The sequence below is a fragment of the Microcebus murinus genome, chromosome 16, assembly GCF_040939455.1.
Source record: "Microcebus murinus isolate Inina chromosome 16, M.murinus_Inina_mat1.0, whole genome shotgun sequence".
Classification (NCBI taxonomy): Eukaryota; Metazoa; Chordata; class Mammalia; order Primates; family Cheirogaleidae; genus Microcebus; species Microcebus murinus.
In genome coordinates, this window is record NC_134119.1 from 21,127,024 (window position 1) to 21,144,949 (window position 17,926).

Genomic DNA, 17,926 nt, shown 5'->3' on the forward strand with positions numbered 1-17,926 from the left:
AATCAAAAATACAATTTATATAAAAATCAAAACCTAAATATGTTTCATATAAGCAGATGTACCTAAAATAGTTACTCTGAACAGTTTTTTTTAAAAAAGATGATCAAGGACATAATTGAAAATAGAAAAATAGATTTTGTTGAATGCTTTTTCTGCATCTATTGAGATGATCGTATGGTCTTTGTTTTTGCTTCTGTGTATGTGGTGAAATACATTTATTGATTCATGTATATTGAACCATTCTTGCATCTCTGGGATGAAGCTCACTTGGTCCTGGTGGATCATTATTATTATTATTATTATTATTATTATTATTATTATTATTTGTGTGTGCTGTTGAATTCAGTTTGCTACTATTTTATTGAAGATTTTTGGATCTATATCCATAAGGGATATTGGTCAGTGGTTTTCTGTTTTTCTTGTGTCCTTTCCCAAGTTTCATATCAAGGTGATACTGGCTTCATAGAACGAGTTTGAGAGGATTCCCTCCTTTTCAATATTACGGAATAATTTCTGTATTATGGGTACCAGGTTTTCTTTGTAGGTCTGATAGAATTTGGGTGTGATCAATCTAGTCCAGGGCTTTTTTCGTTGAGAGAATTTTTATTACTGTTTTGATCTATTAGTTATTGGCCTGTTCAGGAGCTCTATTTGTTCCTGATTGAGACTTAGAAGGTTGTGTTTCCAGGAACTTGTCCATTTCCTCTACATTCTCTAGGTTATATGCATAGAGATTTACATAGTATTCATGGATAATGTTTTGTATTTCTGGGGTATCAGTTGTAATGTCACCTTTTTCGTTTCTGCTTGAGTTTATGTGGGTCTTTTCTGTTCTGTTCTTGGTTTATCTAGCAAGAGGTCTGTCAATTTTGTTTATCTTTTCAAAGAATCAACTTTTTGTTTTGTTAATCCTTTGAATTGTTTCTTTTTGTTTTCCAATTAATTTAGTTTTGCTCTCACCTTCATTATTTTTTTTTTCTTCTGCTGGCTTTGGATTTGGTTTGTTCTTCCTTTTCTAGTTCCTTAAGGTATGATATTAGGTTGTTAATTTGTGATCTTTCTGTCTTTTCGATGTCAGCATTTAAGGCTGTGAATTTTCCCCTGAAGTATGCTTTTGCTGTGTCCCATAGATTTTGATAGCTTGTGTCCTCCTTGTCGTTAAGTTCAAAGAATTTTTTGATTTCCATTTAATTTCATTCTCAACCCAATAGTCATTCAGCAGCAGGTTGTTTAATTTCCATGACTTTGTGTAGGTTTGAATGTTTCTCTTGGAATTGATTTCTTGTTTTATTTCACTGTGGTCTGAGAAGGTACAGTATGATTTCAATTTTTTTGAATTTGTTGAGACATGTTTTGTGGCCTAAGATATGATCCATCTTGGACAATGTCCCATGTGATACTGAGAAGAATGTGTATTCTGTAGTTTTGGGGTAGAACATTCTGTAAATATCTTTTAGGTATATTGATTTAGAATTTGGTTTAAGTCCATTGTTTATTTATTTTCTGCTTTGATGATTTGTCAAGCTCTGACCATGGGGTGCTGAGGTCTCTGGCAGTTATGATGGTGCTATTTATTTCTTTGCTTACCTTTAATAAAATTTGCTTTATGAATCTTGGAGCTCCTGTGCTGCAACATATATATTTAGGATTGTTATGTCTTCTTGTTGACTTGCTCCCTTTATCATTATATAATGAGCCTCTTTTTCTTTATCTTTGTTGGCTTAAAGTCAATTTTATCTGATATAAGAATGGCTACATCTGCTTTCTTTTGATGTCCATTTGCATGGAATTTTTTTCCATCCTTTCATGTTGAGTCCATGTGCTTTCTGTGGTTTAGATGTATTTCCAGAAAGAAGATAATTGGACTATGTTTTTTCATCCATTCAGTCAACCTATGTCTTTTGAGAAGAGCATTCAATCCGTTAACGTTAACTGATAGCGTTGATATGTGGGATGTTCGTCTGTTCACCCTGTTGGGTAGTCGCTTATTGCTTTGTTTTACCTCTTGTTCTATTGTTTTATAAGGGTTGTGAGTTTTGGAGATTAAGGTGATTTTACACTGGTGTGTATCTGTCTGTTGTGCTGATTTGTGTATAATATTGTTCTGAGTATTTTGTATGGGGCAGGTTTGGTCATGGAAAATTTCCTCAGTGTTTGCTTGTCTGGAAAGACTTAATTTCTCCATCGATTATGAAACTTGGTTTTGTAGGATACAAAATTCTAGACTGGCATTTGTTCTGTTTAAGTCAATTGAAGATGGGGCCCCTATCCTTTTTGGCTTGTAAGGTTTCCACTGAGAATCTGTCTGCAGTTAGCCTGATGCTTATAGCTTGCTGCTTGCAGAATCTTCTCCTTCATTTTGACTTTGGACAGGTTGATTACTATGTGTCTTGGAGATAACTTATTTGCTATGAATCTTCCTGGTGTTTGATGTCCATCTCGTATCTGTACATCTGAATTTCTGGCAATACCAGGGAAGTTTTCCTCAATAATTTCCTCTAATAGGTTTTCCATGCTAGACATCAGTCTAGGCAAATAACTTATGACTAAGAACCCAGTGGCAATCATGACAACAGCAAAAAGTAATAAATGGGGTTTGATTAAACTAAAAAGCTTCTACATAGCTAAGAAAATAATCAACAGAGCAAACAGACAATGTACAGAATGGGAGAAAAAATTCACAAGCTATACATCTGATAAAGGGCTAATACCAAGAATTTACAAAGAACTCAAGCAAATCAGCAAGAAAGAAACAAATAACCCAATTAAAAAGTGGGCAAAATACATTAATAGAAGCCTCAAAAGAAGAAAGACAAATGGCCAATAAACATGCAAAAAAAAATGCTCAATGTCACTAATCATCAGGGAAATGCAAATTAAAACCACAATGAGATATCACCTTACCCCAATTATTATAGAGTAGCTTTAGTTAAAAAGTCCAAAAACAATAGATGCTGGCATGGATGCAAAGAGAAGGAAATGCTTATACACTGTTGATGGGACTGTAAATTATTAATAGTATAACCAGTATGGAAAACCATATGGAGATTCCTCAAAGAACTAAAAGTAGATCCAACAATACCACTATTGGGTTATCTATCCAAAGGAAAAGAAGACTTTCATCACGAAGACACCTGCACTCAAATGTTTATAGCAGCATAATTCACAATTGCAAAGATGTGGAATCAATCCAACTGCCTATCAATTCATGAGTAGATTAATAAAATGTGGTATACGTATACCATGGAGTACTTACTGCTCAGGCATAAAAAAGATGAATTAATATCTTTTGCAACAATCTGTATGGAACTAGAGACCATTCTCCTAAGTGAAATATTTCAAGAATGGAAAAACAAACACCACATGTACTTACTATTAAATTGGAACCAACCAATGAGCACACATGTGCACAGGGGGAAGTAAAACTCCATGGAAATCAATCAAGGTGAGGAAGGGGAGGGGAGAGGCAAAAACCTATCTAATGGACACAATGAACACTATTTGGGTGATAGGCACACTTATAGTTGTGACTCGAACATTACAAAAGCAATCCATATAACAAAAACATTTGTACCCCCTTAAAATTTTGAAATAAAACAAAAAGAAAAATAGAAATCCAAGGATAGAGCAAGACACAACACATAATAATGGACCAAAACAACGATGACAATGGGAAATGGGTGCTATAAGAAACCAGTCTGGCTTAACTCTTAAGGAGAATAATTTCAGACACTGTAAATTCCTTAGGACAACATACAGGAAAGAACATATTGGCTTAGAGCTTTATCTTCTCCATATTTTGGAATGCTGTTCAAAGAGAAAGTATAGCTTAGCTTTAGCATATCTCACATCCTTCTAAAGATCATTTAACCATTTGCTTATCAATGTCAGCCACCAGAAAATAGGATGTTGGTGGCAGAGAGACTACTGTGGAGTAAGCACATCAGTTTGCCCAGTGGCAGCCAAACTGAGGACTGTGTGAGGTAAGCCAGGCTCAAGGATGTAGGGAAGAGACAATGCCTTCTGCAGTGGGCACACCATGGGCTGCAGAGTCAAGGCCATCAGCAGCAGCACTAACAAGGTTATGTGTAAAACAAGATTTTATATTTGTTTCAAGTTTTGTATTTTCAGTTATTCTCATGTGATGTGTCTAATTATTTTCTCAAACATTCATCTTCCAGAACTTTGATAGGTTTACTATCAATTTGAATGAGCATAGATATTAACCATACAGCTGTTGCATTTGCTACAAATATTTATTTGACCTTATTTCTAATTTTTTTTAATTTATAATTTTAGACTTCTATGCTATAGAATTTCTCAATCTGTTTTCTTTGTGATTTATACCTCTGTTTCAAACTCAAGAAGTTAGACTTTTCTCCATTTCAATGTTTCCCAAAGTTTTGTTCCACAAAACTCCAAGAATATAGTATGCCATAAGGTAAAAACTATTTTGTGGTCAAATAAACATGGAAAATGTTGCCATCTTTGGTCCCACAATATGAAAGAAACTTGTCTAAATTTGTCTTAGCCAGTGTTTCTCTCCTGAATTCAACAGTGGAAATAATTTTGCACATAATATTTCTCAACATCCAGTGATTCAGTGGTCCATGGAACATACTTTGGGAAATGGTATTCCACAAGGCTTGGGAGGCTATTGTTTTTCCGGGATCTAACATTTTAAAATCCATTTGACCGTTAAATGCACCTGAAGTTTATTTTGTTATGTGGTGCCATTAAATAAATAATTCTCCCTTTTCTTGGTCCTCTACTTTTGTTTTAATCAAGTCATCTATCAAATATCAAGTCTACAGGGATTTATACAAGTAGATTTTACTCCTGTCAGAAAACATTAGCATTACAAAATGTGATTTATTTCTCCAATGTGGGGCTGATGTTAATGGTTTTGTACTTGTAGCAACTCTTTAGGACAACTCATTAAACCTACCAATTTATATTAAGCTTGGTGGTAATTACCTTAGTGATTTTTATTAATCTGTTAACTCTTGCCTGAATCTCAAGTTATTTGGGCAAGAAGCTCTCAGACCATGGTCTTGGCATTAGAGAGGTGCAGAGGGTGTGGAAATACAGCTATTTCACCTGAATAATTGTTGAAAGGCCACATCCAGAGTTTGCAATTGTATTTCCAAAAACATTTAAAAATGACCCTAGAAAGTTGAAGTTTATGGCAGAATCAACCTTAGTCTTTTCAGGCTTCCAAGTATAACTTCTTTCTACATCAGACTGCTGTTGAAACAAAATCCTTTTGGAATCCTAAGTGTAGTACTGCCCAAAGTTCTAAAATGTAAAAAAGAATAATAAATGCTCTACCTCTTCTCTTGTTCTAAACAAGAGTTTATATTTTATAATGGATGATTATGATTATGGTAATATCAGTATGTCTAACGTCAAAGGTTCTCCACATTTAAAAGAAACCACCAAACACAGAACAATCGAATTCTATGAGCAAGCTCTAAAAACTGGTTTCCTTAAGTTATACCTATCTCATTTTCAAATTATGAAAAGAGAGTATCCTTAAGTATAGGAGTGAGAATTTGGCCTTTCACTTAAAACTGTGAATAACTCACTTTTAAAGCTGGAAAACAAACAAAAAAAGTCCATTTTATTGATTTCTGGCTACAAAGTGAATTGCAATCTCTTGGATAGAATTTTAGAATATTTACCTTTTCCTTCATTATCAACTATAGTCATATCCGCCTTTGCCTTAGCTAATACTTCCATTGACAGTTCATGGCCCAGTTCTGCAGCCCTCATTGTGGGAGTACAGCCCTTCCGGTCTTGCACATCAGGGTGAGCACCCAGCTCAAGGAGAAAGCTGACCATATCAATGTCATTGGAAACCGAGGCCAAGTGCAGAGCACTGAGTCCATCGATGGGGTCTGTGAAATTGATTAGTTGAGGGTATCCAAGCTTGGTCAGCTTCTCTATCTGCTTCCTGTCCTTGTTCCGAACACACTGAAGAACTTTGTAGATCTGCAAGTTCTCAAGTCTCTTATCTGCTAAAGCCATGCTTGAACAGCTTCTTAAAAGCCTTTTCTAGACCAAAACAAAAACTATAGTGGCAGGGGGGGAAAAATAGCACAACACAAAGTTAATTTTATCATCTTTATTTTGATTAAATTAGAATATTTTAAAACTTCCCTAAAAAGAGAGGCTGTTTCTTAGGAAACATTATCATTATTATTTATTTGCAACTGATTTTAGAAAGTAAGAATTACATATAAATATGAAATAAATTTAGTTGGCATAAAGTTACAGTAATTCCAAATAAATCTTTCATCATAATTAATACTAGTTTACTAGGTGGTTTCCTTGCTATCTCGTTTAACCTTCCCTCCTTGCCATGGTTTTCCCATTTCACCCATGAGGAAAGTGAGGTTAAGTAATTTGCCAAGGTAAGGATTTGAGCTCCCTTCTACCTGACTCCATACCAGCATGTCCCCTACAATATAGAGACCATACAGATTTTAGTGGTTTAAACATACTGTAAAAATGTATAGAATCTACTGGGCTCTGTGAATTCCAAAGATGTGATGAATGATTTCTATGTCATTTTAAGTGGGAATTAGGTAGTTAAATGGTTGAGAGACAATGGTAAATTTTCATAAACAATCCCACTGTTAAATTGTTATGGATATTCTAATATGTAATTTTATCTCCTTTTATTGTTTATGAAAAAATCATCTTTTGGATTGAGTAGTACGTCACACCACCTTGTTTTTCTTCACTTTTTATGAGAAAAGAACCTCATTATCCTACAGGAAATCCAATCCAGGTCATTTGGATGGGGCTGTCCCTTCTGTCCCCTGCCAGAGAAAGAGGTCCATCACCTAGGCTTGGCCCTTTTGAGTGAACCGTTCCTCTCAAGCATATGCTCAAAAGGAACATCAGTCAATCAGTACCCTATGGGGCTCTCTGCCAGAACTAAGTGGGAAAACTATTTCTGCTGAAGTTGTTAAGCTGTAGGATGTGGGGCTGGGGCTGCAGGAAGCTCTTTTGGTTATCACAAAGACAGCCCATGTTTGAAAGATGAAGAGAGACTCAGACTGATGGCATTGGTTGCACCCTGGATTTTGCAGTGCCAACAGCCAGCCACCATTATATCTTCAGGGTTGCATGAGTAAATATATCCTTTTCCCCACCTTATTTTAGCATAAGCGAGTTAGCTAGGTTTCCATCATTTCCAATGAAAAGATTCTGTCTTACTACAAAATCTGAAACTAGGCACCATCTTTTCTCCACCACAAACCTGCTCCCCAACCTACATTCTCTCTACAGCAGTGAGTTGCACTGTTGATCTCTTCTTCCTCCTTGAAATATGTCTCTGTAGGCAACCATAATATCCCCGTTGCCCGCTTCCCTCGGACACTACGGCCCATTCCCCCTCAGTCTCCTTGGCTGGTTCCCCCTCTCTGGCAGAAGGCTAACTGCTGGGTGCCCAGGGCTGGGTCCTCAGTGTTCTTCTCTATATTTCCTCACCCTCCCCTAGTGACTCATCCCATCTCAAGACCTTCAGCCTGGTTTTCAGCTTCTGATTGCTCACTCTTAAATTTGTGCAGCCATCTCTGACTCTTCCCAGAACTCAAAAGTTATATATCCAGCTACCTACTCTTTATTCTCCCTTGGATGTCTAAGGGAGACATTTACGAGGTAGTGAATGTTGAACACAGAACTGTTGACACCACCCTGACATTCTCCATTCCCCTGCCCCCTTCTAATAATGACATTGACGTCCATCCACCTGCTCAGATGAGAACACTAGGAGTTACCCTTTCATTCTTTCATTCCCTCACAGATACCCTCAACTCTTTAAATCCATCAGCAACAACTCTACCTCCAGCATATACCCTAACATCACTCCCGTGTTACTCTCCTAGGCCAAATCATGGCCACAGCCTTCTTCTTGTCTCACTGCTTCCATAACAATCATTCTCTTGACAATCAACAATTGCCAGAAAATATTTTTAAAATGTACGTCATATATATAAGATCAGACAAATTTCTAGCCCTTAACATTTTATTTTTTTAATTTTAAATTAAAATTTTTTTTTAATTGGCAGGGTCTCGCTGTTGCCCAGGCTAGACTGCAGTGGCACAATCACAGCCCACTGTAGCTTTGCACTCTGGGGCTCAAGCGATCCTCCCACCTCAGTCCCCCAAGTGGCTAGGACTAAATGCATGCCTGGCTCCTCAGTGTTTCAGTATAAATGTTTTGAAACATAAAGTGCATGTTGAACACCCATATATCCAGCAATGAGGTCCTACCATTATAATGCTTTCCTTGCTTTATCACATATCTATCCATCCCTCTAGCTGCCCATTAATCCATCCTCTATTTTTTGGTCCATTTCGAAGTAAATTGCAGACACATTCCAATATGCATACCCTTAACTCGAGTTCAACATTTGTTTAAGTTCTTTCGTTATTTTTGGTCTTTTGAATACATAATAAATGTACAATTATTAAATATACCCTTCCATGAGTTTTGACAAATGCATACACCTATGCAATCCAAACCTCTATCAAAATACAGGACTTTTCCTTCATGCCAGAAAGTTCTCCCCAGGTTATCTATCCATTGTAATTAGAATAAACCCAAACTGCTCACTACATTCTCTTAAGGACTTTTTCTCTATCCTTCTGACCTCACTTTACCCCAATCTCTCCGGATTTAGTCATATCCAGCCATACTGGCCTTCTTTCTGTTTATTAACAAAAGTTCATGCCTGCCTCTGCACTTTTTGTTCCTTCTGCCTGTAGTGCTCTTCCCCCAGAATTTCCATGGGTCAGCATTTTCCAAATTGCAACCACCATGTTACTTCTTCCTCTTGTTTTATTTTCTCTATAGCACTTATTATCTGAAAACATTTTATACAGATAAATAGAGAGATGGAGATATACTAAATTTGTGCATTGTGTGTCTCCCCCACTAGAATATAGCCTTCATGGAGCAGAAGCCTTATGATTACACCATTATTTCTGTCACTTGGGTCCTGACATACAAGGCATTCAATAAATGTTTACTCAAAAATGATGACTGAAAGTTAACAGGATTGAGGGAAAGAATAAAAAGAAAGAAAAAAACCCCAAACTCACAGGTTTCTGGCTTAAGCAACTATATACCTGTATCTGCGATGGGGCACTCAGGATGGGGTCCAGATTGGGCAGGTGGTGTAGACGGTTAATGTTAGGGCAAGCTGAGTTAGAATCCACCAGGCAATAGGGACCGTAAATCACCATGTAAGGAGAGTGCTCTAAGCCTGGGCTACAGGAAGTTAAGAGTTTTTTGGTGGTTGCAGGGCAGACTGAGACTAAAAGAAGTCAAGAAGGAGAGAGTCCACCAATGTCAAATGCATGCTATTGTGTTGTTCTTTGGTCTGCCTAGTTTTTCTTTGTGCTCCCATCTTTGCTACTGGGTCATACAGGCCCATGATATAGGCTGATGGCTTCAATGTCCTGTTTGTTGTAGCCCCTTTCTTCCCTTCTAATCTGTTTATAATGTGTGGTGGACTAGGAAACCAGGTAACTCAGCTTGTTAGAATCATGTATTTGAATAGGCTCTCAGTACAGCTGTGAGGCTGCCTCAGGTTCATCCACTTGGCCTTTTGCTGCTTGGTGACATTTATTTTAGCTGCTATTTATGGCTTGTTTTTAGTATTATCAACCATATTCTGGTTAGGTGCAGGGTCATCATACTGCATACATATGTACATCACATAGGGAATAGGGTAAGATGCTCCCAAATAGCTCATTGATTATATTGAATTGGTACCACCTCATTTGTGTGAACAGGGACTTCCTGACCAGAGACATCAAAGTTGTCTCTGATAGTATCCATCTCTAACAAAGAGTTAGCAGCATGTGCCATTTTCCTATCAAGCTACAGTGATCAATTTAGTAGTCTGTTTACTATGGAGTGCATCCCTCCCACTAAAGGCCTGAAATGCTAGGTAGACAGTGGTACCCTCTTCACAGCCCTTTACAACCAACTGACCAAGAGCTCACTCCACTGGAGGAAATCACAAACATCCTGCCCTCCAGTCCCGGGTTCCTTGTAAACTGCACAGCATATATGATCTCCAGAGGGTCGCTGCATATACACACACCTGTACTTTTCCTCAGCACAGCCCTGGGCCACCTTGGGCCCAACTAACCGAGCCAGCCATCTTATAGTGACAATCTCAAAGGTAGTGGAATAGAACAGAATGTTTTGACTTGAGGTCCAGGCTTGGCATCTGCATCCTCTGAAATTATTAATATAGGAAAATCTGTGAGTATGTGTGTGCGTGTCCAGGTGCTATTTTGCTCTGTGGGGAGAGACTCGTAGAGCTCATCAAATTCTCAGAGGAGTCTGTCAGACAAGGGAGGTTTACTAGAAAGAGGAAGCAGGCAGCCAAGCTTGATACAGGGGAAAGAGTGTAGATCTCAGATGGGGAAATTTGTTATAATCCTTCCTTCCCAGCATCATTATTTACACATACTAGTTGGGTAAATATGGACAGGTCACCTACCTAGTTTGTACCTCAGTTTCTTCATCTGTGAAATGGGGATAAAATAGTACTCACTTCATGGACTTGTGCGAAGAAGGAATGAGCTCATCCGGGCGAAGTATCTAGCCAAGTACCTCCATACACGCTCGCTATGAATAAATCTACCTTCTGTGGGTTTCAGCTCCCTCATAAGCGATGGTTTACATTTTGGGGGTTCTCTATTGTGCTTTTCAGTTTTAAGTCTCAGAAAAATCTGGAGAGGAGAGGAGTGGATAGAGATGTAATGTCAAGGGAAAGGCCAGGTGCAAGGACCAAGGTGCCCATGGCACTTACCTGTTAGTAGTCTGGGCGATCAGGAGCCGCGGATCTCCCAGCACTATGCTCCCGGTCTCCGGGGATGCCTGGGGGCGGCCCTGGCTCTCGTCCTCTGCCTCTTGGCGTTGGCCCCAGCCGCGACCTTGGCCTCACAGGCCCGGCTGGGGCGCCCAGGCATGAATGGTGTCCTTTTGGGCAGAGCAGGCGAGCCTGCGCGTGAGGCAGCAGGGAAGGGGCGTGTGTGTCCGTTGGCCCCGGGTTCACGGAAGGTGAGCGCGCGGGCAGGTGAGCACAGGGGGCGGGGTAGGAGCTGCTGAGACTGGGCTGATTGTGAGTTCAGGCCACGCAAGGCCCGGCTGCCTGGGCAACTGGCCCGTGCACGGCTGGGCGGGGTCAGCTCCGCTTCCGCCCCGCCCCTCCCCGCCTCCAACCCTGCCAGGTGGCCAGGCCCAGGTTGGACGCTGGAGGTGGGCTCGGCGCGCCCGGGACGGGACGGTGGACCCGAGCGGGGCCAGAGCGTGGAATGCAGAGGTCCGCAGGATTCCACCCTTCTCCCACCTCCCGCCGTCAGTCAAAATATAATTTAATTAGAAAAGTAAAGTTGCATATGATAATAAAATTAGAATATGCAATAAAATAGTATAGAAAGAAAAATTAAATGAAAAATACGATAAATTATAAAATAAAACGAAAAGTGAGTCTACTCACAACTGCTGTAGATTTTTGTAAATCTTCAAAGAAATTTCCTTTCCTTGTTCTAGGATGTATACATGCTTTAAAAAAATATTTATCCACACACGGGAGCAAATACAAAGGTGCAAATACAAATTAACACCCCACCATCTCTGTCCACAGACACGTTTTTTGGAGGCAAATTCTGAAAGCTTTTGTTTGCTTATGTGAAGCGTGTATGCTTTTTAAAGCAGTGCGTAATCGCTTCTAATTTCTCACGCCAACCTATCCTATCTTCTACTCAGAGATTGTCTAAAAATATTATTGAGGACTATTTCATGCACGCACAAAGAGTACTGTAAATATATGGAAAGTGCAAAGAATATAAAGCATATCATGGCTATAGAAAAAGAAGGCTGGGGAAAAAAAACAGAAAACAAACAAAAAGAAGACTGTACTGCTGGACCCCTGTGTATTTCTTCCCAATGTAGTATCCTCCCCTTCCTGTTTCCAGAGGTAACCCTTATACTGACTTTTGTACTTGTCATCTCTAGCCTCCTAAAAATGTGTTGCTTCATACGAATGCACCCCTATAATAATTCATGTTTAGTATTGCATGTTTTGAGAATTTATAAAAATGGGGTGGAATGGAGTGTATTGTCTGGACAACTTTTTTCCTTTGAATATCTTAACTTTGAAATATATCTTTGTTGATATGTTTAATTAGGGATACTTTTATCCTGACAGCTGTATGCTATTCCATTGTATTACTCTTCTATATCCCTTTTAAATCAATTCTACTATCATCATCCCAATGGACATTGGGATGTTTCCAGAATTTGCTATTAAAAGCAATACTGCTATGATCATGTTTGTACATTTCTTTAGGTGCAAAAATTCAATAGTTTATCTAGGGTATATACCTAGGAGTGAAATTTCTAGGTCATAGGTGATGTACAACCTAAAGATAACAACAACTTGTTTTCCACATGTGTATAGCAATTTGGATGCCTGCCTCAGCAGTGTCTTAGCCAAAATTTGGTTTTGTCACACTTGAAGCTTTATGCCAATCTAGTGAGTATAAATGGTTTTTCATGATTTTACTTCACCTGCTCTGATTACTAATTATTAGTCTGAAAGGTTGACTCCTTGAAGATATTTGAGTATAATTCTATTGCCAAACTACAGTGTTCACACTCAAGTGCTTACCACATAACTCTCTCAGATTACTTTAACAAAAATCAGGACACCATTTCTTGAATTACTGTTTCTCAGTCTAGACGAAGCCTCACAGTTGAGTTTGGTTTATTAACCTAATGCAGTGTGGCAATGATGAACAAATCACTCAGGTTACTGGGGTCATCAAGGAAATAGGCATAACAATGGTATGAGCTCCCTCTTGGGTCTGGTGGACAAATGGGGTTGATTCTCAGAGAATGCTTCTGTGGATGAACAGTGTTATTGCAGGTTGTCAGTGTACAATTTACAATGATAATTTTCTTCATTTTATAGACAAAGTTGATGTCAATGGCAGCCTTGTTTAATTCTGGAGAAAGTTCCTAAAGTTATTTGAGAATCTGGTAGATTTTGGAGAAAACACATCTTAGAAGACTGATGGGAATAAATTAATATTATATAAACTAGGCTTGGATTATATCAGAACTATTGGCACACAGATTTTGAGTAGAAGTTGGGTAAACATTTGTTGCTTGAGATCTTGGAGATAAGCAAAGTAGTCTGACTCACTCTTCTAACTTGGTTTTAGGGAATTTTTTTTTTGAGGAAGGAGTACTCTCTGAGTTTTGTGAAACTCTCTTTGATTTTGTAATCAAGTAGCTGAAAAGTAACTTAGTAATAGAAAAATACATTTAATTTCCATTTTTTTAACCTAGGGAGGCTACTGAAGTAGTTATTGCTGAGCTATTTAAATACCAGCTTCAGGCTACTGAGAAGGCAGGCATGGTATAGGTAAAATTGTAGAAATCCCAATTAGTATATAGACAAAACCTTTCCCCTCTTTTTCATTAGAGGTCTTGAAAATACTGCAAAGCTTTCTTAACTTGAACTTTGCCATTTTTGCCCTTAGCTATTTGGCAGTAGAGTTGTCAGAACTTGGGCAACACAAAGAAAAAATAGGAGGAAAGGGTATTAAATATCCTACTTCTCAAAACAAAGCTAATTGAGAGGGAATGAAAACTTTATGTAGCTCTCACCAACATAAGCTATCAGGTTATTAAGTATGAAATGTCCGATATCCTTAAGTACTAAGTTAGATAGTTGATATCTCTGACATTTCATTTTGACACTTCTTGTTTTATTTTTATTGTGAGGGAACATCCTTATTCTTTCAAAAACATGGATTGGCTTGTGATTATCTGTCAAATTTATTTTTAGAGCAATGTTTGTGAAACCCTGGATAAGTCAAAAATTTGTGTTATTTTTTAATATGACTCCTGTCATGGAGCCAATGCAACGCAGTGAACTCAAAATATCAAAGAAGTGTTTGGGAAAGAAGTGGCTAATGAACACACGGTACATTGAAGGCTTGAGAAGTTCCATTCTGGTGATTTTAATCTTGAAAATAAGCCACGTGGGCAACCTGAGACCAAGGTGGGTAATGATGAGCTGAAAGCTATAGTGGAAGCGAATCCATCTCAACCTACACGCGAATTAGCAGCAAGGTTTGATGTTACTATTCCAACAATATTGGAACATTTGAAACAAATGGGCAAGGTAAAGAAGCTGGATAGATGGGTTCTGCATGAGTTAAACAACTGTCAGAAGAGAAATGGTCTCAAAGCTTGCCTTTCTCTTCTGTTACTACATAAAGGCAAATCATTTCTACACCATATTGTTATGTGTGGTGAAAAATGGATTCTTTTTGACAATTGCAAGTGTTCGGCACAATGGTTGGATGAAGATGAAGTGCCGAAACACAATCCAAAGCCGAATATTCATCAAAAAAGGTAATGATGTCTGGTAGTCCAGCACTAGTATTATCAACTACAGCATCAGGAAAGCTGGTGAATCCATTACAGTGGATGTCTGCTGCAACCAACTGGATGAAATGATGAGCATGATTGTGATTAGGCAGCCCAGATTGGTCAATATAGACAGGCCAATCCTCTTGCAAAACAAAGCTGGAACACATATTGCACAAACAACCCTGATCAAATTACAGCAGCTGGACTTGGGAACGCTCTGTCATCCACCATATTCATCAGACCTTGTGTTGACTGATTCCCACTTCTTCCAGGCTTTGGACCACTTCTTGCAAGGAAAAATATTCAATTCTCAACAAGCTGTGGAAAACACTTTTGCAATTTCATCACGACTCACACTCCACGCTTCTTCGCTGCTAGCATAAACAAGTTACCATTTAGATGACAAAACTGTGTGGATAGTTTAGGCACATACTTTGATTAATTGCACTGCTTCTTGGTTGAGATACTATAAACTACGCTTTTGATTTGAAATCAGACATTTCATATTTAATGACCTAAATATGATATAGACTGAAGTGTTGGCTAAATTCTCTACAAGTAATCTAACTTGTGTTTCTATCTTTGCCTGGTGTTAAGCAAAGTTTTGTCTTTAACTGTTCAAAGGAATTGCAAATTTAATACTTCCTACATAGGCATTCTGAAAAACACATGGTGAATCAAAGTAATTCTATTGAATTACTCACACATTTTTTATAAAAATTGTCATTAAATCCCAGCAAGAAACTGCATTAGCTACCAGAAGCTCTTAAATTCTTATTTACTGACCTAAAAGGCAGGCCATGGAGTAGTTGTTCCATAGCAGCAACTATATTAATTGATTTAAATTAGAAGTTAATTGATATGAATTACTAACTGGTATGCCAGTGGGTGATAACATATTTAATTGGAAATAAAATTTGCCCCATCATTATAGAATTTTTCATAAGATTGAGGTAAAGATAGTAGAATTTTCTTGTTGTTTATTACCACAATTATAATATTTACAAAATACATCTGTTATAATGCCCACATTTGCATATTTTTTTCCCCTCTAAGAATAACAAAATCTCTCAGGGTACTTTATGTTAGGGGAAAGTCTATTTGCCATTTATACAGCACAGTGATTTAGAACTTGATTTATTGTGCAAGTACATGATGAATTGATAACAGATATTTAGTTTTCTTTCCAAAAGAGAAATGAAAACAAGTCAAATAACTTGGAAATGGGAAATAAGTTAGTTGACAATGTAGAGCATTACTTAGCACTTCTACTAAGAACTTATTTTAGCTCTTTTATATTGTAACAATTACAAAAGAGCTCTTGAATGAATGAATGTTGAACAACTATTCAATTTTACAAAAATGTTCACCTCATCTTTGGAAAGCTTCATATTAGTAGCTTTTCATTTTATACTTGGTTTTTATAAGATTATTAGTGTGGAACTGGAGGGATGAGAGTATTAAATATATAGAACAGGGTTACTTTGGAGGGGACACAGGGGAGGATTTGCACATAATTAAATCCCATTTCAACTAACTTTAAGGGATTTTCACATTTGTTTAATTAGTTTCACTAACTATTGTTTCCTAAAACTGCATTGCAAGTGAAAAGAACATATTGCCATGATAATAGAGCTGTATTAAATTTGATCTGTATCTGTAACTACGTATAAAAATATAAGACCTTACAGCCTTTACTCAGAATCATACTTTATATTATTAATACTTATGACTGACTCTGAAATACATAGTTCATAAAATTAAATGATCTGTTTATATGATAGAAATTAAGAATTATCTAACTTAAAGCCCAAAGAGAGAGGTGTTAGAGCAGCGGTCCCAACCTTTTTGGCACCAGAGACGGGTTTCATGGAAGATGGAGAGGGAGGGACAGTGACTGGCCAGGGGCGGAGCTTAGGTGGTCATGCGTGCTGGTCCCTAACAGGCCTTGGACCTGGACCAGGCTGCAGCCCAGGGCTTGGGGACAGCAGTGTTAGAGAACCTAGTCCAGTTCTTTTATTGTTCAGTTGAGGAGATTGTAAGTTAGAAACATGAAGTGATTTGTTCAAAGGCATGAAGGTAACTGGTATCAGATCTAAAACCAGAAAGCAGAACAAGGTTTAGGAAACATATTCATTATGAAATCTAACTGTTGTAATTGTTATTATTATTGGGGGAAAAAAGAATAAAAAAATACATTGAAGATGAAATGGGAATTGACAATTATATAAAATAATTATTTCATATGGCTCACTTATACACACAATTCAGGCAAAAGTCAGCTTTGCTGTTTCCTCCTAAATTAAATGGATGTTTAATACTAGTTTGCCATTGCATAGAAGTTAGAACAGAAAACGCTATAGGATCTCATTGCTTCCTCTCATTTAAAAACATTAATCCACTGAGTTAAGCAGTATCTTTGGTGCTTGTTCTGTTTCCTGTAAGGGTTCTACAGAAGGCTGCTTTCACACAAAAAATCAAATCCATCCCCTTCACACCTTCACAACCTCTCATGCAAATCTTCCCCAAATTCCTGCTTGGCATTCCCCAAAGGAAGGTCCTGGACCAGGTGTGACTTCACCTCTAATTATTCTTTACTGCCTCTGCATGTGGTTTTCCTCATTATACTGTCATTAGCATGAGGAAAGGGCTCCTGTTGCCTGGGCAACCAGAAGTAGCACATTCAGATGCCTATTGACTGCAACCCTACTTGTCGCTTTCCTATAATGCTCTTGGATGCTATCACTTTTATGACCAAAAGAATGCAGTCCTTTCTCCAGTTCTGCCTCTGGTAATGGGGTATGAACCATGTGGCTACTTTTCCACATTTCTTGATGCACTGTGTAAGGTCACCTGGGAATGGCGAAATACAGACAGCTGGGGCTTGGCTGGCTCTTCACTCAGGAAGTGGAAACCTATGGATATTAGATGCAAGAGGAAAAAACTCACAATTTATGAAGATCACTCTGCCCTTCTTGAATTATGTAAATGATATTAGTTTTACTTAGTTATCTTGTTTCCCTAGTTACTGAAAGAAATCTAGTGTTTAACATTTTAATGTTTTTTAAAAAATCTTAATATTGTGAAAGGGTTACCTCCATATATTATCTTTGATAGATATCTTTAAGTATTTTTCATATAATAAGAAAGAAATTTAAATAAAATATTTTACATTTTAAACAGTTTCTTCTTCAGTGATTGAAGCAGAAAACAAAGTGCTTAATATTTTAGAGTGGTATTTCTCAAACTTTAATATGCACAAGAATTATCTGGGGATCTTGTTGAGTTATAAGTTCTGCTGATCTGAGATGGGGATTGACATTCTCCATTTCTTACAGGCTCTGGGTAACACCATTGCTGTCCAAGGATGTCACTTTGAGTAGCAAGATTTTAATTCATTATAGTAGTTATCAGGAAATATAAATGGTAACTTAATAGTGGAAT

At 37.8% G+C, this 17,926-nt stretch overlaps 1 protein-coding gene across 1 annotated transcript in view; it reads right to left on the bottom strand.

The window, feature by feature from the left end:
* The window catches only part of ANKEF1 (ankyrin repeat and EF-hand domain containing 1), a 28,558-nt gene extending 17,379 nt beyond the window's left edge, over window positions 1-11,179 (bottom strand). The window contains 3 exon segments of the mRNA XM_076010927.1: window positions 5,685-6,074; window positions 10,587-10,764; window positions 10,845-11,179. Of these exon segments, the coding sequence (XP_075867042.1) occupies window positions 5,685-6,030 (346 nt within the window). The 5' untranslated portion in view covers window positions 6,031-6,074; window positions 10,587-10,764; window positions 10,845-11,179.
* Window positions 11,180-17,926: the final 6,747 nt, after the last annotated feature.